At 41.4% G+C, this 24,271-nt stretch overlaps 2 protein-coding genes across 3 annotated transcripts in view; both read left to right on the top strand.

The window, feature by feature from the left end:
* hcn3 (hyperpolarization activated cyclic nucleotide-gated potassium channel 3) overlaps nt 1-4,885 on the top strand; it is a 44,039-nt gene extending 39,154 nt beyond the window's left edge. For both annotated transcript variants that reach the window (XM_061931609.2, XM_061931608.2), the window contains 3 exons: nt 85-231; nt 3,024-3,264; nt 3,325-4,885. In XM_061931609.2, the coding sequence (XP_061787593.1) occupies nt 85-231; nt 3,024-3,264; nt 3,325-3,521 (585 nt within the window). In that variant the 3' untranslated portion in view covers nt 3,522-4,885. The remainder of the gene's footprint in view (nt 1-84; nt 232-3,023; nt 3,265-3,324) is intronic.
* A 374-nt stretch (nt 4,886-5,259) lies between these two features.
* On the top strand, nt 5,260-22,703 carry ndufv1 (NADH:ubiquinone oxidoreductase core subunit V1). The gene is made up of 11 exons (XM_061931546.1): nt 5,260-5,353; nt 7,013-7,118; nt 7,190-7,272; nt 12,684-12,854; nt 12,925-13,108; nt 15,824-16,013; nt 16,092-16,304; nt 21,700-21,866; nt 21,944-22,025; nt 22,108-22,253; nt 22,478-22,703. The coding sequence occupies exons 1-11, from the start codon at nt 5,301-5,303 to the stop codon at nt 22,553-22,555; spliced, it is 1,473 nt and encodes a 490-aa protein (XP_061787530.1). The 5' UTR covers nt 5,260-5,300; the 3' UTR covers nt 22,556-22,703.
* Nucleotides 22,704-24,271: the final 1,568 nt, after the last annotated feature.

Here is a 24,271-nt window from a genome sequence, read left to right as displayed (position 1 = left end):
CATATGGTGGCAAATGCATCTCATTTGGCACAATCCTATTGTACTGCATTTGGTTGTGATTTAATATGCTTGTCATTTTCGCAGTACAAACAAGTGGAGCAGTACATGTCATTCCATAAGCTGCCAGCGGATGTCAGGCAGAGGATTCATGACTACTATGAGCAGAGATTCCAAGGCAAGATGTTCGATGAGGACAGCATCTTGGGAGAGCTCAGTGATCCGCTAAAAGAGGTGCAACACTATATTAATATTTCATTTCAAATAGAGCCATATATATTTCATGTATATCATTGGACCACTAGATTGAGTCCACGTACCAGCATTGGTTCTTGCACCACAGTTTGAACATCACGATTTAGGGTCAAAGACCCAGGGTTGCGTACCAGTAACAGCCTATTAATTCTGCCTAGCAACAAGTGACTGCATCAACGTGATGAAACCAGGAAAAAAAAAGTTATTAAATATATACCTACATAATAATTTGAAAAAATATCTACGAACTAAAAACCTAAATGAGTAATTAAAATAAAAACAAATTTCAACAAGTAAAGACAAAATAATAAAACAAAAGACGATATAGGAGAGATTGTTCTGGTTTTCCTAGCTCCAGCATTTTTATTTTTACGATTTTCTCATGTTCATTATATTCTTATTATGCAAACAAAGTAATATTTACTGTGGCAAAAATTGTATTTTCTTCATCGCTCTCGTTTTAACAGCATACCGCCATCTGCTGGAAAAAAATGTGCAGCGTAGTCAACCGAACCCCTTCGGGACAAGTCAGTTAGAATTTACAGCGCTGTTTTGTAATAAGATTGGGATTACAGTATTTTACTGTGAAATGACAATTAATTGCTGTGATTTTACCGGTCGTTTGTTGTAATATTACAGTCATTTTGATTGTTGTGAAAAAAATACAAAACTGTCATTGCTCCAAAAATATATGTTATAAATGATTGATCTATTCAAGGCTCAAATTACTTCACATCAAATATTGCACTTTAAAATAATTATTGGGGAAAATATTGCATATTTTGTGTTTGTCTTATAAAAAAATAAAGGATTTTCGTTTTTTGTTTTTGTTTTTTACAAAAAGGGCATAAGCCAAACAAAGAATTATAATAAAAACTAGATGGATATCAAGTTGATCTGGAGATGTTAGCGTTGAAAGTTAAAAAAAAAAAGATGACTTTAAAAATTATGACTTTTTTCCTCACACTTGTTAGTGGGACCCTTTTGGATCCCTAATAATTTTAGTGAGTTTTTTTTAAACTGTCATTTCTCAAAAATATAATGAATCAATAAATCAATAATGTTATGAATTATTGACCTATTCAAGGCTCCGATTATATTTATTGGGAAAAATATTTCATATTTTTGTGTGTTTGCAGTTTTCTACGACAAAAATGGCATCAAACAAACAAACAAACCCTCCAAAAATAATGCAAACTTATAATCGATGGATAGATCTGAAGTTGATCTTGAGATTTAAGTGTTGAAAGTAAAAAAAAAAAATTTTTTTTTAAGTATAACTTATTTTTAACACTTTTATGAGTGAGGGCCCTTTTTGGATCCCCAAGAATTTTTGTGTGTGTTTTTTTTTTTAAACTGTCTTTGCTAAAAAATGTATGAATTCTCTTATGGATCATTGACCTATTCAAGGCTCCAATTATTTCACATCAAGTGTGCCACTTTGAAATATCTTTTGGGAAAAATATTGCATATTTTGTGTGTTTGCTATAAAAAACTAAGTTTTCTGTGACAAAACTGGCACAAAACAAACAAAAAAACATAAAGAAATAATTTATAATCGACAGATTGAGCTGATGTTGATCTACTAATTTAAGCATACAAAGTAAAAATAAAAATAATATGACTTTTTTTTTTACAAAAAGGGCATGAACCAAACAAACAAAAAAAACATGAACATAATCAACGGATAGATCTGAAGTTGATCTGGAGATTCAAGCGTTGAGAGTAAAAAAAAAAAAAATTCAGACTTTTTTTTCACACTTTTTAAAACTGTCCTTCTTTAAAAATAGTAATGAATTAAAAACCAATGTTATTATGAATTACTGATCTCTTCAAGGTTCCAATTACATCACATCAAATATTGATTGGGAAAAACATTTCATATTTTTGGGTGTTTGCAATTTTCTTTGACAAAAATGGCATAAAACAAACAAACCCCCCAAAAATAATAAAAACTTATAATCGACGGATAGATTGCTGACATTCTTGAGATTTAAGCGTTGAAAGTGTTTTTTAAAAAAGTATAACTTTTATGACTGAGTGCCCTTTTGGATCCCCAAGAATTTTAGTGTTTTTTTTTTTTAAAACTGTCGTTGCAAAGAAAATAATAATGAAACCCTGACCCTAACCTATTCAAGGCTCCAATTATTTCACATCAAGTATTCCACTTTGAAATATTTATTAGGTAAAATATTATTATTTAAAAAAAATAATAATTGGGGGACAAAAAGGGCATAAACCAAACAAACAAAACAAACATTATAAAAACCTATAATCGATAAATAGATCTGAAGTTGATCTGGAGAGTAAAAAAAAAAAACGTCTGACTTTTTTCTCACACTTTTATGAGTGGGACCCTTTTGGATCCACAATACTTTTAGTGGGATCTTTTTTTAAAAACTGTCCTTCAAAAATAGTAATTAATTAAAAACCAATGTTATGAATTACTGATCTCTTCAAAGCGCCAATTACTTGACATCAAGTATTCCACTTTGAAATATTTCTTGGGGGAAATATTGCATATGTTGTGTGTTTGCAATAAAATAAAACTTTTTTGTGACAAAACTGGCACAAAACAAACAAAAACACATAAAAAAATAATAACTTATAATCAACAGATCAATCTGAAGTTGATCTAGTAATTTAAGCGTTCAAAGTAAAAAAAAAAAAAAAAAAAAGGATGATTTATTTTCAACACTTTTATGAGTGAATACCCAAGAATTTTACACTGTCATTAATATTTTTTTACACTGTACTTACATTTTTTTTAGGAAATTGTCAGCTACAACTGCCGAGGCCTGGTGGCCAACATGCCCCTCTTTGCCAACACCGACCCTCATTTTGTGACCGTCATCCTGACCAAGCTGCGCTTTGAGGTCTTCCAACCCGGAGATTTCATCATCAGGGAGGGAACGCTGGGTCGCAAAATGTACTTCATCCAGCACGGCACCGTGGTGGTGACGCCGCAGGGCAGCAAGGAAATAAGACTCAGCGACGGAGCCTATTTTGGGGGTAGTTATTGGTGCGTATTAAAACACATTGGGCAGGTATTTCAACACATTTGTGTTTCAGAGATCTGCCTGTTGACGCAAGGACGACGCACAGCCAGCGTCGTGGCGGAAACCTACTGTCGGCTTTACTCTTTGAGCGTGGACAGCTTCAACGAGGTGCTGGAGGAGCACCCTCTCATGAGGAGGGCCTTCGAGAGCGTGGCTGTGGACCGACTGGGGCGGGTTGCCAGGAGAGCCAGCCATCAGCCTTCTGAGTGAACTTCTTTCGCCTGGACAGACCACCTTATATGGAAACCCTCAATAACCATGAGTTTTGCTTCTGTTTACTCCTTCAACTCCAATATTCAACTCAGTCTGTGAAATTCCTATGCAATTCCTCATTGTAGATACATGTTTTTTTTTCTTGTACAGCTTTAAAAACTGTCTTTCGAAGGCTTTACTGACAAATCCTATGTAGCTGCAACAATCTTTGGGTTTCTTACGACTAATGTTCACAAAGGACAATTGACCAGTTGAGGACTTTTAATATTCAGTATTATCATGTTATATTTTTATGGAAAATAGTACATATAGTTTCTGACACATTTCTGACCTGTCAAAGAATAAAGTGCATCAATATGTACATCAAACAATTATGACGCTGTGTGTAAGAGCAACACAATTCTTGATTCGAATGCAACCATTCTACTGTAGGGTGATAAATAAACAAAACACAAACTAAACAAATATTTTATTTATTAAAAATGTCAAAGAAAATAAATGATGAAATAAGTAGTTCTGTTCTGATGTAGTGAAACACAACTACAGTACTATGATTGACCAGCATTGGTTCTCAAACCTTTTTTTTTAAACCAAGTACCACCACTGCAAACACTTGGCTTCTAAGTACCAGCAATATAATGCAGTAGCGTAATATGCTTTAGATTTTATTTGATCATTATATTTAATATTTTTGGCCACTGTAACATTGCACACAGTTTCAACAGTGTCACTGTTTCCATCCATCCATTTTCTACCTGTTGTCCCTTTCTTGGGCACTACCATCACCCAGGACTTCAAGTGGGAGCCGACCATCAGCTCCCTCATCAAGAAGGCCCAGCAGAGGATGTACTTCCTGCGGAAGCTGAGGAAACTTAAGGTGCCGACCGAGATGCTGGTGCAGTTTTACTCAGCCATCATTGAGTCCATCCTCACCTCCTCCATCACCGTGTGGTTCCCCGGCGCCACAGTCCAGGATAAGCATCGACTGCAGCGCATCGTACGTGCTGCTGAGAAGGTGATTGGCTGCAAGCTCTCATCCCTCCAGGACTTATTCTCCTCCAGGACCAGGAGGCGTGGGGGTCGGAACACAGCTGACTCTTCTCACCCTGGACACAAACTATTCTCCCCTCTCCCCTCAGGCAGGAGACTACGGTCCATCCAGACCCACACCTCCCGCCACCTGAACAGTTTTTTCCCCTCGGCCATCAGGCACATGAACAATAACTCCTAACAGTAGCTCCTTTGAATTCCTTCTAAGTCTATAACAAGATCTGATAGCTCAGTTACAGCTCTTGTTATTACCAAATCTGTGTTATATGTGTTTTATGTTGCACGATTGCACCAAGAAAAATTCCTAGTTTGTGAACCCATTCTCAAAAAATGGCAATAAAACTATTCTGATTGTGATTCTGATTCTGATTTCAAATATAGGAAAATAAAACACTGTACTTTAATCAAGTGATTTTTTTTTTGGTACCACTAATAGTGGCGCATGTACCGCAGTTTGAGAATCTCTACAATACATGATCTGTTATATTTGACAAAAACAGCTTGATCAGATGAATGGTGGCAATTATTGATGTTGTAATACAGCGACTGGCTCAAAATAAGGCTTTGAATCTCATCTGTATAAAATGACTTGCTTTATTATTGAAGCTTGGTGTTTAGTGGAAATTACGTCAGGTCTCTATAAAAACGGTATTTAAAAAAATAATAATTAAAAAAAAATCCCTTCTGTCGAGTCGACAGAATGACACAAATGACTACTTCCGGTTAATGAACTACCACTTCCGACTTGTGTCTCATAATCTTTGGACGACGAGCAGCAGGTATATCTCTTGCTTGTTTGCTAGCCAAACACATTTTTAATTTTTTGTTGTACTTTAAATATTACAGGACATTATTAACATATTGATGTGAATATTCACGTGTCGCATCATGAACTCGTTTCTTTACTCGTGTGGTGTTACAAGGTGAACAGTTAGCCCAGCTAGCATCACAAGCTAAAGCTAGCGTTTAGCTTTATTAGGTAACGTGGAGGTCACCACGTAAACATGTATTCGTCAGTATACAATCATGAAGCAAGAATAGTTTTGGGGGAAGTTAAAAAATGTTTTTGACGTTTGCATAAGTTTAAATTTGTGTGCGCTCACCTTGAGCTCTCCTCCTGTTACGTGTGTCGTCACGACACAAGTTAGTTGTCAAATATTGGTCATAACACAATTTAGGAACAATATTTGCCACACCAATATAATAATATCATCATGTTATACCACACTAAATCAAAGTTCAAGTTTTACAAGCAGTTTTAGGAAAAGTGTAGGAAAAGGGATGTTTTGAATGTGTTGAATGATGTTGTTGCGTTATAAACACCGTCTAAATTCATTATATGCGGATCACAATATAGAGAGATGGTAAATATTTCCAAAAACTTTAACAATTGTTCATTTAAATTGTTTTTCCAATTTAATGGAAATGTAATAAACCGATTGGAAACTAAAAATAGTAATTCAGTAGCGACTGCGACTCACGTTATTGTATGTTTCGCATAGTCCTTTACATTTTATCAAGCTAGTAAAGTTAGGCAATGCAAATAAACAAATTAAATAACAAAAACTGTTTATCAAAGTGTGTTTGAAAAACATTTTCATATATGGAGTGCAATACATTTTGACAATATATGTGTGTTCGGGTCTGCGGGACCCGTTTTAAGTTTTTATTAAAAGAAAAATGATACAATTAATTTTTCAAACTGAGACTCAGTGACTTTGGCTCATTTTCTGTGAAGAACGTATATCAGAATACATATTTAATGACCACACACCATAAACCCCCCCTACACATTTCTATTACATATAAGATGTCCGGGTACACTGGACCTGGGGCTAATAGAAGTGTGGAAATTGATGTTCTGTGTACCACACACACACACACACAGCAGGCCTAGACAGGAGGAGGACAGAGTGTAGGTACACAGAACATCAGAGGGTCAAATGTGCGAGAAAATGAGAGCAGACAGTGTTGACAAACAATGTTGCAACCTTGTGTGGCAGCCGCAGGTTCAGAAACACAAAAGAAGAATCCCCGTGGGATGCAGAAACTAGCAGAGAAATTTTCCGTGCAACGTTCATATTGTTGTTACTCAGCCAGCGTTTGTGGGTCTGATGGACCCGTTGCATTTTGTGGCTTTTAATGCCTCACAATCAAACACTTTTATGTTAAAATACTGAACAGATGTTTATTGGGATAAGGTAAACATCTGTTCAGACCCACAAACGCTGGCTGAGTAACAACAATATGAACATTACACAAGGGTTGAACAGAGGTTTGTATATTTTTGAGTACAACTGTATGGAATACATGCCCAAAAAAACCAACCACCTAGATTCACTTTAATAATTAAGATTAAGATGTGTTAGTGTTGTTTTGTATTGTGTCGAAAATATATAGCTACCTAAAGGGAAGTATTAAGGCAATGTCTTTTCAAGGATGCTGTCCCTGTCTCGAGCTGTCGTGAGCGGGGTGGCGCGCGCCCCGGCGGCTCTCAGTCAAGGCGTAGTGACGGGCATTGTGCGATTCAACAGCACAGCACAGGTAACTACTACTACTATAAAACTAAAATAACGTTGTTAAGCGACATTACAGTTGTGCATTAATGTTTCTAGAGTCCTCCTAAGAAAACAACATATGGCCCCTTGGCGGATGAGGATAGAATTTTCACCAACCTGTACGGCCGTCATGACTGGGGGTAAGATAATCCTTTACTAATAAATGCCGCTGTATGCCTATTTGGAGCCATAACAGGTTTTTATCATCTTAAGAACATAGCCAGAGAACGCCAATTTAGAATAGAATAGAATATATCTTTATTGTCATTGTACATTGTACAGCGAAATTGTATGCAAAAACTAATTTAGTGCAAATTCATAATAACACATAAGAACATAGATAAATAGATAACATTTTATATTTATATTTTATATTTCTCTCTCAGGCCAACACAGAGGTGCTAAAGCATGCTTTTATTTCTTGTCGTTTAGACTATTGTAATGGCCTGCTCTCTGGCCTTCCCAAAAAGAATATCAGAATTCTACAATTATTACAAAACTCAGCTGCACACGTGCTGACGAGGACCATAGGGTGGAAGCACATTACACAAGTTTTAGAGTCGCTGCTTTGGCTCCCCATCCGCTTCAGAGTTTAATTTAAAGTTATATTATTACGGTAGTCTTTAAATGTCTTAATGGCCTTGTGCCTTCTTATCTATCTGACCTGCTTTTACCGTATCAACCCTCGTGGATCCTGAGGTCCTCTGGCATTGGCCTTTTAGCTTCACCGAATACCAGAACAAAGACCCACGTGAGGCAGTATTTAGCCACTATGGCCCCCACCTGTGGAACAGTTTTCCAGGGAGTCTCAGGACTGCAGAGAGCGTTGAACTTTTTGAAGAAATGGCTAAAGGCACACCTTTTTAATCAGGCTTTTCAATAATCATCTGTTTTTTTATAATTTTATTATGTTATTTATATTTTTATTTTTGCATGTGTTATGTCGTATGTTTTGTATTATATATATATATATATATATATCTCTGAGCTGCCACCTTACCGTGGTAGAGGAGTTTGCGTGTCCCAATGATCCTAGGAGCTATGTTGTCCGGGGGCTTCCATGCCCCCTGGTAGGGTCTCCCAAGACAAACAGGTCCTAGGTGAGGGATCGGACAAAGAGCAGCTCGAAGACTTCTATGGAAATGCAAGAACCGAGACTCAGATTTCCCTCGCCCGGACGCGGGTCACCGGGGCCCCCCTCCGGAGCCAGGCCCGGAGTTGGGGCACGATGGCGAGCGCCTGGTGGCCGGGCCTGTCCCCATGGGGCCCGGCCGGGCACAGCCCGAAGAGGCAACGTGGGTCCCCCCTCCAATGGGCTCACCACCCATAGCAGGGGCCATAGAGGTCGGGTGCAATGTGAGCTGGGCGGCAGCCGAAGGCAGGGCACTTGGCGGTCCGATCCTCGGCTACAGAAGCTAGCTCTTGGGACGTGGAACGTCACCTCGCTGGGGGGGAAGGAGCCTGAGCTAGTGCGAGAGGTAGAGAAGTTCCGGTTGGATATAGTCGGACTCACCTCAACGCACAGCAAGGGCTCCGGAACCAGTTCTCTCGAGAGGGGCTGGACTCTCTTCCACTCTGGCGTTGCCAGCAGTGAGAGGCGACGGGCTGGGGTGGCAATTCTTGTTTCCCCCCGGCTCAGAGCCTGCACGTTGGAGTTCAACCCGGTGGACGAGAGGGTAGCTTCCCTCCGCCTTCGGGTGGGGGGACGGGTCCTGACTGTTGTTTGCGCTTACGCGCCAAACAGCAGCTCAGAGTACCCACCCTTTTTGGATTCACTGGAGGGAGTACTTGAGGGTGCTCCCCCGGGTGATTCCCTCGTTCTACTGGGGGACTTCAACGCTCATATTGGCAACGACAGTGAAACCTGGAGAGGCGTGATTGGGAAGAATGGCCGCCCGGATCTGAACCCGAGTGGTGTTTTGTTATTGGACTTTTGTGCCCGTCACGGATTGTCCATAACGAACACCATGTTCAAGCATAAGGGTGTCCATATGTGCACTTGGCACCAGGACACCCTAGGCCGCAGTTCTATGATCGACTTTGTAGTTGTGTCATCGGATTTGCGGCCTCATGTTTTGGACACTCGGGTGAAGAGAGGGGCGTAGCTTTCTACCGATCACCACTTGGTGGTGAGTTGGCTGCGATGGTGGGGGAGGATGCCGGACAGACCTGGCAGGCCCAAACGCATTGTGAGGGTTTGCTGGGAACGTCTGGCAGAGTCTCCTGTCAGAGAGAGTTTCAATTCCCACCTCCGGAAGAACTTTGAACATGTCACGAGGGAGGTGCTGGACATTGAGTCCGAGTGGACCATGTTCCGCACCTCTATTGTCGAGGCGGCTGATTGGAGCTGTGGCCGCAAGGTAGTTGGTGCCTGTCGTGGCGGTAATCCTAGAACCCGTTGGTGGACACCGGCGGTGAGGGATGCCGTCAAGCTGAAGAAGGAGTCCTATCGGGTTCTTTTGGCTCATGGGACTCCTGAGGCAGCGGACAGGTACCGACAGGCCAAGCGGTGTGCGGCTTCAGCGGTCGCGGAGGCAAAAACTCGGACATGGGAGGAGTTCGGGGAAGCCATGGAAAACGACTTCCGGACGGCTTCGAAGCGATTCTGGACCACCATCCGCCGCCTCAGGAAGGGGAAGCAGTGCACTACCAACACCGTGTATGGTGCGGATAGTGTTCTGCTGACCTCGACTGCGGATGTTGTGGATCGGTGGAGGGAATTCTTCGAAGACCTCCTCAATCCCACCAACACGTCTTCCTATGAGGAAGCAGTGCCTGGGGAATCTGTGGTGGGCTCTCCTATTTCTGGGGCTGAGGTTGCTGAGGTAGTTAAAAAGCTCCTCGGTGGCAAGGCCCCGGGGGTGGATGAGATCCGCCCGGAGTTCCTTAAGGCTCTGGATGCTGTGGGGCTGTCTTGGTTGACAAGACTCTGCAGCATCGCGTGGACATCGGGGGCAGTACCTTTGGATTGGCAGACCGGGGTGGTGGTTCCTCTCTTTAAAAAGGGGAACCGGAGGGTGTGTTCTAACTATCGTGGGATCACACTCCTCAGCCTTCCCGGTAAGGTCTATTCAGGTGTACTGGAGAGGAGGCTACGCCGGATAGTCGAACCTCGGATTCAGGAGGAACAGTGTGGTTTTCGTCCTGGTCGTGGAACTGTGGACCAGCTCTATACTCTCGGCAGGGTCCTTGAGGGTGCATGGGAGTTTGCCCAACCAGTCTACATGTGCTTTGTGGACTTGGAGAAGGCATTCGACCGTGTCCCTCGGGAAGTCCTGTGGGGAGTGCTCAGAGAATATGGGGTTTCGGACTGTCTGATTGTGGCGGTCCGCTCCCTGTATGATCAGTGTCAGAGCTTGGTTCGCATTGCCGGCAGTAAGTCGAACACGTTTCCGGTGAGGGTTGGACTCCGCCAAGGCTGCCCTTTGTCACTGATTCTGTTCATAACTTTTATGGACAGAATTTCTAGGCGCAGTCAAGGCGTTGAGGGGATTCGGTTTGGTGGCTGCAGGATTAGGTCTCTGCTTTTTGCAGATGATGTGGTCCTGATGGCTTCATCTAGCCAGGATATTCAGCTCTCACTGGATCGGTTCGCAGCTGAGTGTGAAGCGACTGGGATGAGAATCAGCACCTCCAAGTCCGAGTCCATGGTTCTCGCCCGGAAAAGGGTGGAGTGCCATCTCCGGGTTGGGGAGGAGATCTTGCCCCAAGTGGAGGAGTTCAAGTACCTCGGAGTCTTGTTCACGAGTGAGGGAAGAGTGGATCGTGAGATCGACAGGCGGATCGGTGCGGCGTCTTCAGTAATGCGGACGCTGTATCGATCCGTTGTGGTGAAGAAGGAGCTGAGCCGGAAAGCAAAGCTCTCAATTTACCGGTCGATCTACGTTCCCATCCTATCCTATGGTCATGAGCTTTGGGTTATGACCGAAAGGACAAGATCACGGGTACAAGCGGCCGAAATGAGTTTCCTCCGCCGGGTGGCGGGGCTCTCCCTTAGAGATAGGGTGAGAAGCTCTGTCATCCGGGGGGAGCTCAAAGTAAAGCCGCTGCTCTTCCACATCGAGAGGAGCCAGATGAGGTGGTTCGGGCATCTAGTCAGGATGCCACCCGAGCGCCTCCCTAGGGAGTTGTTTAGGGCACGTCCGACCGGTAGGAGGCCACGAGGAAGACTCAGGACACGTTGGGAAGACTATGTCTCCCGGCTGGCCTGGGAACACCTCGGGATCCCCCGGGAGGAGCTGGACGAAGTGGCTGGGGAGAGGGAAGTCTGGGCTTCCCTGCTTAGGCTGCTGCCCCCGCGACCCGACCTCGGATAAGCGGAAGAAGATGGATGGATGGATGGATGGATATATATATATATATATATATATATATATATATATATATATATATATATATATATATATATATATATATATATATATATATATATATAGGGCAGCACGGTGGAGGAGGGGTTAGTGCGTCTGCCTCACAATACGAAGGTCCTGGGTTCGATCCTGCGCTCGGGATCTTTCTGTGTGGAGTTTGCATGTTCTCCCCGTGACTGCGTGGGTTCCCTCCGGGTACTCCGGCTTCCTCCCACTTCCAAAGACATGCACCTGGGGATAGGTTGATTGGCAACACTAAATTGGCCCTAGTGTGTGAGTGTGAATGTCGTCTGTCTATCTGTGTTGGCCCTGCGATGAGGTGGCGACTTGTCCAGAGTGTGCGCCGCCTTCCGCCTGATTGTAGCTGAGATAGGCTCCAGCACCCCCCGCGACCTAGAAAGGGATAAGCGGTAGAAAATGTATGGATGGATATATGTATGTGTAATGTCTGTGTGATCATGTTTTGTTTTAGTCATGTTCGGTTTTGTTTTTGGACTTCTTGTGCACTTTTGTTTGTTTTGTCACCATAGCAACCATTAGTTTCACCTGGTTCACATCCTCATGTCACGAACCTGTCTCACGTTTTCACATTTTGCGTCACGCACCTGCTGTCACTAATCATGTCACTATTATTTAAGCTCCCAGTTGCCAGGCTGTCTTCCTGGCGACATCACTCTCTACATATCCTATCTATCCATCCATGCTACTGCTACCCATGATATTCATGTCTACTATAGTTCATGCTTCATGCCATGCCACAGTAAGTGTTTTTGTTTCGTGTTCTTAGTTAATTGCCTTTGTGCTAGTCTTTTGTTTTTATAGCCAAGTTTTGTACTTCCGCCCTTGTGCGCGCGCCTTTTGTTTGATTCCTTTTTTGAGTGTTAACAATAAATATGTATTTACCTTCACGCCATGTCCAGTCCAGCTTTACTTGAATCTCGGGAAAACAAACACACCATAGTCCACGTCCTGACAGACGTCGCCAGCTCTGCCAGCTTTTGCCTTGTTATTGTCAATAGTGCTTTATGAGTGTGTTTGTATGTGTGTGTTTTCTTCTCTTCTTCTTTTATTGTTATTTTTTTGTTTGTTTTGTTTTGTGCAGCATTTTGTACTTGCCACTTGCCTGTGCATGAAAAGTGCTATATAAACAACGTTTGATTTGATTTGATGATGAACAACAGGTTAAATGGTGCCCTGAAGCGTGGTGACTGGTACAAGACTAAAGAGATCCTCCTGAAGGGAGTGGACTGGATCCTCAATGAGATCAAAGTGTCGGGCCTGCGTGGGAGAGGTGGAGCCGGTTTCCCCACTGGCATGAAGTGGAGCTTCATGAACAAGCCCAGCGACGGCAGGTTAGAACACACCCAGGGAGTCGTGACGCCAAACTTTGCAGTTGGTCAATTGCTTCCTGCACCAAATCAGGCCAAAGTATCTGGTGGTGAACGCAGACGAGGGCGAGCCCGGCACGTGCAAGGACAGGGAGATCATGAGGAATGACCCCCACAAGCTGGTGGAGGGCTGTCTGGTCGCCGGGAGCGCCATGGGGGCTCGCGCCGCCTACATCTACATCCGTGGGGAGTTTTACAACGAGTCGTCCAACTTGCAGGTATGACGCACACTACAGTAATAAGCATGTTTGTTAATATCTCCCACTGAACAGCATTGATTCTTGGGTGTGCCTAATAGGGCTGCACAATTTTGAGAAAAAACCTAATTGGTTTTTTTTTCTACAAAATTGCGATTACGATTAGATTTGCCATTTTTATGTTACACATAAAAAAATGCATTACCGTATTTTTCGGACTATAAGTCGCAATTTTTTTCATAGTTTGGCCGGGGGTGCGACTTATACTCAGAAGCGACTTATGTGTAAAATTATTAACACATAATTAAAATAAAAATATCAAATAATATTATTTAGCTCATTCACGTAAGAGACTAGACGTATAAGATTTCATCGGATTTAGCGATTAGGAGTGACAGATTGTTTGGTAAACGTATAGCATGTTCTATATGTTATAGTTATTTGAATGACTCTTACCATAATATGTGACGTTAACATACCAGGCACGTTCTCAGTTGGTTATTAATGCGTCATATAACGTCACTTATTCAGCCTTTTGTTCACTATTCTTTATTTATTTTAAATGGCCTTTCAATGTCTATTCTTGGTGTTGGGTTTTATCAAATAAATTTCCCCCAAAAATGCGACTTATACTCCAGTGCGACTTATATATGTTTTTTTCCTTCTTTATTATGCATTTTCGGCCGGTGCGACGTATACTCCGAAAAACACGGCACATTGCAAAAATAACAAGTGAAGAAAGACATGTTACTTTTAGACTGTCAATATATTCTTGTTTCAAGGTGCCACACATTAGAACAATATGGAATAATTTACATTAAGAAATATTTGGTTTTATGCTGACAAACTCAGAGCTTTTGTCTACATCTTGCCCTTAAACTGAAGAAATAATAGATAAAAACTTTACAGTGTTTATAATGTAATGTAATCATAATATATAATGATAATAATAATGCACTTTTATTGTTTATTACTGTCGTATTGTTTACTATTGTGTAATTAGAAAGTAAATAAATAAATCAATTAAAAAAAATTTTTTTTTAAATGGACTCATTTCTGTAATAAAAAATGTAACTTAAATAGATATTGAACATCTTAAAGTGCATTTTTTTCTGAGTTGGAAAAATGAAGTCGCACGTTGTCTTTTTTTTTCCATCACGGGAACACAACGGCATTTTCATTTGTTTGTTGGAGTTGATGGGCTCATATCGTCCATCTGATTTGCAGCTGAAATATTCCCACAATGAGACATTTGGCTTTGTAATCTTATTTTTTTCTTCATAATTTGTATTGCTTTGTGGCACTTCTCACTGGTGAGTCGCAAGGCTCTCTGTACTTTGAGTGTTGGCGGCGGCACCCCGCTCTAGTCCCCGCCGAGACAAAGATTGTGAATAGCTGAAAAGAAGTGTCACTCTTGCAGTTTGTTCATAGTTAACTTAAAATTAACCGGGATTAATCGCAGGTAAACATAATTTTTCATCATTAATAAGTGCAACCTAGACAGAGATTTTCAAGTTTTTATTACCAAGATTGGACAATTAGTTTACTCCTAATGAAATGTTGTTTTAAACAATATGCTTTTTTTTAAACAGCTTAACACAAAATAGACATAAACATGCTTTTAATGACATTTTAGAAAAAATACCTGCAATGTGTTGGTGTCCTGCAGATTGTGTATTCCATAAAAATATAGAATTTGTATTCCTTCTTTAGAAACACTTGCATTCAGAGGGGGAGTTACCCCATGTTTAGATACCGGTTTCATGCATTAAAAACATTAAATGTGGATCGTTACCATTATGGTTTGATTGTCAAAGATGTCTGGTAATGTAAAATGTGATAGTTCTATGAATAAATGCTTCTGATATTCTGTAAATTTCATGTTGTACAAGTTAATCATATTTGTTTTGCTGCATGACAATGTTTTAACCTTCTCTCTTTATCAATATAGTGTGATATTCAGCTTGATAAACATTCTGTAATTGAGGACTATTAATCAGAGCATGTTGTAAAATAATATATATTACACTTTATTTCAATCTGCCACAAAATGTCACCGGCTTCTACAGTATACTACTCAACCGATGTACTAACAATTATGTAGTAGAAATAGCACATATTACATTAAAACATATTTGACATTCAAAGCATGATCGTAATTAAATAATTTTTTGTAGCAGCTGTGACTCGTAGCGCTTATATTGTGAAGCTGGAAATGTGATATGTGTGAGAAGGTGTCTTGACATCTTTTGACGACAAGATTAAAAAAATATAAAGACTTCCTGCCTAATGTCTTTCCTTTCTGTTGAGGTTTTACCCCATCTTACTAAACCAGTAAAAATTAGGATTTTTACTGCTTTAGTAAGATGGGGCAGAGATTTGGTTAATCCTAAAAGCTAGATAAAAAAGTTGTATCAAGACACTCCTATTTAAAATAAATGTAAATCTTACATGTTATCAGGAATGTGTTTGTTACTACATTACATAAATACTTACATTTCATATATTCATGTATAAAATGTTTCTGAAAGTTTTTGGTTGTCTTTTACCCTGTTACTTGTTAGCAGTTTTTCACTATTTAGAACGCACAGAAAAGATGGGCAAAAGTCCAAAAAAAGTGCAGTTCTCCTTTAACTACAGTATGTATTTTAGTAATGTCAAATATTTATTTTAGCTTCCTGGACCTAATGACACAAGGTCAGATTTTTTAATGTACACTCAATTGACCCCATGAAGGTGGCCATCAATGAGGCCTACGCCGCGGGGCTCATTGGTAAGAACGCCTGTGGTTCGGGCTACGACTTCGATGTCTTTGTGATGCGCGGCGCCGGAGCCTACATCTGCGGCGAGGAGACCGCTCTCATCGAGTCGCTGGAGGGCAAGCAGGGAAAGCCCCGCCTTAAGCCCCCATTCCCTGCAGATGTTGGTGAGTCATTAGAATACCAGGTATTGATTTGGAACGCTGCACTCAATGAACACTTTCCTTCCGCCTGTCGTCGCTAAGGTGTCTTCGGTTGTCCAACAACTGTGGCCAACGTGGAGACCGTGGCCGTGGCGCCCACCATCTGCCGCCGTGGAGGCTCGTGGTTTCTCGGTTTCGGACGAGAAAGAAACTCTGGCACCAAACTTTTTAACATCTCTGGCCATGTCAACCACCCCTGCACCGTGGAAGAAGAGATGTCCATCCCCCTGAAAGATCTTATCGAGCGGCACGCAGGTACGTCAGACTGCACAGTGCTAGGTGGCCACGCACTGCCATGAAAAATCTGGAAAATTATATAATTATAAACATCCCATTATGTAGTATTCATTCCTTCCTGAGATTTAGTGTCCTCTGCAGTGGACATTTATCCTTGGTCAAAATTACACATTTGTTTCTATAGAATATAGTGGCCAGCCGCATGTATTTACTCAACTGAGAAAGTCGCTGGCACCCAATAATATTAAGATGTGTATTGTATTTTTGTAATTTTTTTATTTTGAAATAATATTCAAGTAATGAATGATTACGGGGCTTCACGGTGGCAGAGGGGTTAGTGCATCTGCCTCACAATACGAAGGTCCTGAGTAGTCTTGGGTTCAATCCCAGGCTCGGGATCTTTCTGTGTGGAGTTTACATGTTCTCCCCGTGACTGCGTGGGTTCCCTCCGGGTACTCCGGCTTCCTCCCACCTCCAAAAACATGCACCTGGGGATAAGTTGATTGGCAACACTAAATTGGCCCTAGTGTGTGGATGTGAGTGTGAATGTTGTCTGTCTATCTGTGTTGGCCCTGCGATGAGGTGGCGACTTGTCCAGGGTGTACCCCGCCTTCCGCCAGATTGTAGCTGAGATAGGCTCCAGCGCCCCCCGCGACCCCAAAGGGAATAAGCGGTAGAAAATGGATGGATGGATAATGAATGATTACAATAACAGACTTGTGGCGACTAATTAGATAAACTATTATTTATGTTGTTTTCAGAGCAGAAGTCACTATTTTAGAAAGTACCACATTTTATCGCACATTTTGAGGCCTAACTAAACCATCGTTTCTTAACCTTAGGGACCATTGTTCAGGGTTGTGTATAAAGAGAGTATGGTCGACTAAACAACAAGCGCCATGACTGCCGCCGAGGACGTGTGTAGCTGTGCCTGGATGCATCCAATTGCTGTCGTTTTGACGTTGGTTTTTCTGATGAAATAAACCAAAATAGTACGTCTATATAAAGTTCTTAACAGCTCATAAACTTACAATAAAACATGCTTTTATTTCGTAAAGGTATAATTTTGCAGCCGTATTTGACGCACTCCGCTGCTGCATTCCAACATGCACCCGACAGCGCAATAAACTTAAAAAAATACACAGAACAACCAAAAAATAACTTACCGGTACTACCGTATTTTTCGGATTATAAGTCGCTCCGGAGTATACGTCGCACCGGCCGAAAATGCATAATAAAGAAGGAAAAAAACATATACACGTCGCACTCGAGTATAAGTCGCATTTTTGGGGGAAATTTATTTGATAAAATCCAACACCAAGAATAGACATTTGAAAGGCAATTTAAAATAAATAAAGAATAGTGAACAACAGGCTGAATAAGTGTACGTTATATGACGCATAAATAACCCACTGAGAACGTGCCTGGTATGTTAACATAACATATTATGGTAAGAGTCATTCAAATAACTATAACATATAGAACATGCTATACGTTTACCAAACAATCTGTCACTCCTGATCGCTAAATCCCATGAAATCTTCTTCCTCGTTGTCGCTCCTGGTATGCGCCGCTAGCGTCCTTTCTTTCTGCTGCTCGATCGCCGTTTTCTGCTGCATATTTCACTACGTCCAGCTTGTAATCTGCAGTATATGATTTCCTTTTCGGTGCCATTTTTGTTCAGCCCTTGTCAGTTTTTATAAGTTACCGCCAATGTAGAAATGATCCATTTTAATAGCTACGGCAGTAGCATATAGCAGTTAGCATCCCATGACCCACAATGCACTTCTGCCATGACCCTCCCCCGCCAAATTCTTATTTGTTGACGTGTGTGTGACGATTGCTGACATTTTGCTTCGTCTCTTCCGTGAATTAGATAAATAATATTATTTGATATTTTACGGTAATGTGTTAATAATTTCACACATAAGTCGCTCCGAAGTATCGAAGTATATGTCGCACCCACGGCCAAACAATGAAAAAAACTGTGATTTATAATCCGAAAAATACGTTACCCTCATTTTGCCAAAATCATTTGCTTTGGACCAACAATCAATCACAGAGAAATTGTGACTTGTGTGTGAAGTATGTCAACTGTGGTGGCTGCCTCCAATGTAGTACACCCAAAATGTGGTTCATTTTACTATTTCAATGTCCGTCTATTTGTATTTGTGTTTGAATATCTCTTCTACTAATATGTATGATTTTAGTATTACTGAGATTCAAAGATCTAGTCTTTTTTTTTTTTCAAACCGTCTCTTTAATTTGTTCAATTCTTCTGTTATTATGAACAGAACGCAGCTGTTGTGTCGTGTTTTTACCCCGCACAATACGCTGTAGTCCAGGTCACCAACCCGTCGATCTTTGGGACCCTACCGGTCGAAGTATTAATAAGACATCAGTGACACTCCCACCCTGAGAATGACCAACATACCTGCAAACAGGCCGGCCTTTTAACCTCTGCCTCTCTCTCTTCAGGCTTAGATCCAGACGCTCTCGACACCGCGGCCACACCCGCTCGTCTTGCAAACATGCATTGCATGACGTGCTCATAAATCATCGCGCTGCCACAATGACTGAACGTCTGACTGTTGCAACAAATCAGACAATCTAACATTAAACAACTCTTCCCTCAACCACAAGTCCATGACCATCATCACTCACCTGCGACGGGAAGCATACAAGACTCTGTGAACATTGCACCAAAGTACGAATTTTGTGTTGATTTATTGTGAATACAAAACTAAACATTGACATGTGCAAAGGCGGTAATATATGATAAAACAAGGCGACAGCTAAAGAAGGACTTTCCCCGTTAGTCCCCTCTTTTATCACACAGGAAAAACCCGCCGGGTAAAAAGCTGATTTGACTAATTTCGGTGCTGATGTAAAAACCATGTGACTTGTGTCCCATATTTGACCAGAACAAATATACTACGGTACTAAGACTATAGTGGCCGTAAACAGGTAGCTTCTACAGCACGGGTGCCCAAACTGCGGCACAGGGGCCGTCTGTGGCCCGTGACTCGATTGTCATTGGCCCTATAGGCACATTACAAAACACAACAACAGCACAATTGGGAAAACAGCAATAAACACAATGAGGAAAAAGCCAAAATGTTGACACCAGCCAATATCAACAACACAAATCTTTTTGTTTAAAAAACAAAGAAAAAATAAATAAGAATTTAAACCTTATATATCCTTCCATCCATTCATTTTCTACCGCTTGTCCCTTTCGGGGTCACGGGGGTGCCGGAGCATATCCCAACTGCATTCGGGCAGAAGATGGTGTACACCCTGGACAAGTTTCCACCTCATCACAGGGCCAACACAGATACACAGACAGACAGACAACATTCACACTCTAGGGCCAATTTTGTGTTGCCAATCAACCTATCCACTGGTGCAGGTCTTTGGAGGTGGGAGGAGACTGGAGTACCCAGAAGGGAACCCATGCAGTCACGGGGAGAACATGCAAATATACTGTATATCTGTATATATATCTATACAAACAGTTGACGCAGGGATAGATCTTGCTTTAGTTTTTGGCTGAGACCAGGGATCTTGGGCTCGAAAAGGTTGGTGACCACTGCTGTAGTCCGTGGCTCTCCGGTGTTTATGGCGGACCTTCACTTCCCATATTTATCTTTCTTTCCAGGTTGTGGGGAAAGCGATGTAAAAGCTTTCCACAATTCTCGCAGGTGGAGCAGCCCCATGCTGCACAACAGGGCATTCTTACGCGTCAAAAAACTAACAAAGAAGCACTGCAAACACATAGCATCAGCTCAAAGTTAGTAGCAGTCATGGCAGCCTGTAGTCATGTGAGTGCCTGTTGACCAATCATTGAGGGGATCTGTTTATAACCAAGTTAGCCATACTCTCTTTATACACAACTCTGCCATTGTTGGGCCGTGAGCGCGTTCTAGAGGGTCGCCAAACAACAGCTGTTTCTCAGCTGTGGTCCGTATGGGCCGCAGCAGTTCTCAGTTGTTATACACTTTTCCACCACTTGTAGCAGTAATGACAATATCAGACAAACAGAAGAAGTCTGGAGCGAAAGTCAAAAGTGGTGAAGCTGTATTTTCATTTGCAGTTAAATTCTATTGACAGTTTATTTAAGAAACATATATATTATTATCATTATTTATTATTGATTTTGTTATAATGTATTTATTTAACACTGTGTAATTGTATGTAAATGTATTTGTCATCAGTTTTAATGAGTCTCTTCTTTTGCAGTATATTTAATGAGTATTTTTTTAATTATTTAGCCTTGTTGAAAATCTTTGTGATTAGCTCATGGTTTCATATAATTTGACATGGTTTATTCTGTTAAACTTTAAGTAGGCTAAATATAATTGATTACAATTAAAATCAAGAGTAAGATTACGAATCCAGTGTTAATATTTGAGTGGGATTGACAGATTGATAGCTCTTTTTCTATTCTCTTTTTCTAAAAAGGAGGACCCAGAGGTCAAAAAGGTTAAGAATCCCTTAACTTAACTTCTGTGTCAGAACAAATATGCATATAGTAGTACTTCAAATATGAGATGGATAACCTTTATTGTTTGTTACAACACAGACATTCGACAGGCTTTAAGAGAATATACAGGGCAGAACAATGAGAGGAAACATAAAAATGTAAGAAATCATAAGACACAAAACGTACAGGATATAAGAGATTATGCAGCAGTGTTCATTTATTTTCTTTTTTTAAAGTGATGATGGCAGTGGGAATGAATGTTTTTTTTTTACATATTTTTTTCCGAGCAAGTGGACTTTAAATTGGTAGCCTGATGGTAGCAGCTGGAATGATGAGTGCAGTGGGAGTGTGAAGTCCTGAATGATGGAGGTGGTTGTGTGTGTAGAGCTCTGTGAGGAGGTCTGAGAGAATCGAATTATTTTACTGTTTTATTATGGGAATGTTTTGTTTTATGTTTGATGGTGAGTTGTACCAGGAAGCTTTACTGCCTAACTGATTCTGTGACGGAGGTCTTAACTCAGAACATTTGTATCTCAAACCATCGTTTCCCATTGAAATGAATTGAAATCAATAAAATTGGTGCTTGGCCCCCCAAAACAGCATCATTTTAACATGTAATATGTATTTTAAAAATAAAAACTAACTTTTAGATAATACATATTGTGTAAAAAACAATACAAGAAAATATAGTTTTATGAATTAATGTAATAATAATGTACAGCATTTACTTTGGAGAGTGGACTTCTACAGTAGCTCCTTTATGGGGTTCACTCTGGCATTTTCTGCATTAACTAATTGCGGGGATGCTCAATCATCTGAGAACCTGCTCTTCTCTCAAAACACTCTTAAGTTGAGCTACCACTCAAAACAAATGGTTGAATTGAGCATGCACACTAACTGAATGCAAACTAACATGTATTTTGACAGGTGGCGTCCGCGGCGGTTGGGACAACCTCCTCGCCGTCATCCCTGGCGGTTCCTCGACACCCCTCATTCCCAAGAAGGTGTGCGAAGAGGTGCTGATGGACTTTGATGGCCTCGTCCAGGCTCAGACTGGCCTGGGCACGGCAGCGCTGATCGTCATGGACAAATCCGTATGTTTACATTCACACTCATTCTTAAAGTGACATCCCATTCAAACTTTTCCCCCTCGGGTGGGCGTGTTTTGCAGACTGACATCATCAGAGCCATCGCACGTCTGATTGAGTTCTACAAGCATGAGAGTTGTGGCCAGTGCACGCCCTGCAGAGAAGGTTGGTGCTTTTGATTTGATTTGTACATTACTGCACGTACTGTAATGCAATCATCTTTACCCCTATTTGTTGTTGTGTGAAGGGGTGGACTGGATGAACAATATGATGTGGCGTTTTGTGCGCGGTGATGCACGTGCAGCGGAGATCGACATGATCTGGGAGATCAGTAAGCAGATCGAAGGACACACGATCTGCGCCCTGGGAGACGGCGCTGCATGGCCTGTGCAGGTAAACAAAAACATTGAGCATCACTGCGTCTGGGAACTGACCTCTTCTAATGCAACCAAGTGACCTTTGATTGTTGACAAGCTTTTCTCCACCAATAATACAGGTTTCCATTGCATGTTTACTTTCAGTCTCAAAGCAGGTGCCTCCTTGGCCAATTTACACTTTGCAGTGTGCCCTTTTGACAGATTGAAACGCTCCTATGTGATTTGTTTCTCTTCTCTCAGGGATTGATCAGGCACTTCAGGCCCGTAATGGAAAACCGAATTACTGAATTCAAGCAGCAGCAGCAGGCGAGCGTTTAAAAGGCTGTTTCATCGTCCTCTGCTTCATCACTACTTGAACCTCATGCTTGTTTCAGTCACACAATATTTAAAAAGAAAGAACGTGCATCTTTTTTGTTTCCTTACCTTGTGTGATATGAAAATATTAATAAAATTGTATTGAACCATATATTCAATTTTGGCGTCTTTTGTAAATATGAGTTAATTTTTTTGGTATTGTTTTTTGGACATTCTTAACAAGTTAAAGGCCTACTGAAACCCACTACTACCGACCACGCAGTCTGATAGTTTATATATCAATGATGAAATCTTAACATTGCAACACATGCCAGTACGGCGGGGTTAGCTTACTAAAGTGCAATTTTAAATTTCGCGCAAAATATCCTGCTGAAAACGTCTCGGTATGATGACGTCAGCGTGTGACGTCACGGATTGTGGAGGACGTTTTGGGACAGCATGGTGGCCAGCTATTAAGTCGTCTTGTTTTCATCGCAAAATTCCACAGTATTCTGGACATCTGTGTTGGTGAATCTTTTGCAATTTGTTCAATGAACAATGGAGACAGCAAAGAAGAAAGCTGTAAGTGGGAAGCGGTGTATTGCGGCCGACTGCAGCAACAAGACAAACACAGCCGGTGTTTCATTGTTTACATTCCCGGAAGATGACAGTCAAGCTTTACCATTGGCCTGTGGACAACCGAGACTCTTACCAGGAGGACTTTGAGTTGGATATGCAGACGCGGTACTGTGAGTACGCATGCAGCTGCGACTTCCAAACATTTGATCGCTTGCCCGTACGTGCGTGCTGCTATGTGCATGTCACGTACGTAACTTTGGGGAAATATATGTGCTGTATGAACTTTGAGTAGGTGAACGGTACATTGGGCTGTGGGATTGAGTGTGTTATGCAGGTGTTTGAGTTGTATTGGCGGGTTATATGGACGGGAGGGGGGAGGTGTTTGGTATGCGGGATTAATTTGTGGCATATTAAATATAAGCCTGGTTGTGTTGTGGCTAATGGAGTATATATATGTCTTGTGTTTATTTACTTTTAGTCATTCCCAGCTGAATATCAGGTCCCACCCGCCTCTCACAGCATCTTCCCTATCTGAATCGCTCCCACTGCCCTCTAGTCCTTCACTCTCACTTTCCTCATCCACAAATTGATTGATTGATTGAGACTTTTATCAGTAGGTTGCACAGTGAAGTCCATATTCCGTACAATTGACCACTAAATGGTAACACCCGAATAAGTTTTTCAACTTGTTTAAGTCGGGGTCCACTTAAATTGATTCATGATCTTTCATCCTCGCTCAAATTAATGGGGAAATCGTCGCTTTCTCGGTCCGAATCGCTCTCGCTGCTGGTGGCCATGATTGTAAACAATGTGCGGATGTGAGGAGCTCCACAACCTGTGACGTCACGCTACTCGTCTGCTACTTCCGGTAGAGGCAAGGCTTTTTTATCAGCGACCAAAAGTTGCGAACTTTATCGTCGATGTTCTCTACTAAATCCTTTCAGCAAAAATATGACAATATCGCAAAATGATCAAGTATGACACATAGAATGGACCTGCTATCCCCGTTTAAATAAGAAAATCGCATTTCAGTAGGCCTTTAAATTGTCCGAAATTGCATAGTAGGAAGCAAAGCTTATATCGTCCTGTTCAAGTGATTTTTTTGTATCTGTCGGGAACTTCAGGTGTAAAGGAGCGTCAGTTTACAGAGCATAGAAAAAA

Source organism: Nerophis lumbriciformis, linkage group LG37, assembly GCF_033978685.3.
Source record: "Nerophis lumbriciformis linkage group LG37, RoL_Nlum_v2.1, whole genome shotgun sequence".
Lineage (NCBI taxonomy): Eukaryota > Metazoa > Chordata > Actinopteri > Syngnathiformes > Syngnathidae > Nerophis > Nerophis lumbriciformis.
This window is presented reverse-complemented; position numbering and strand designations above follow the sequence as displayed.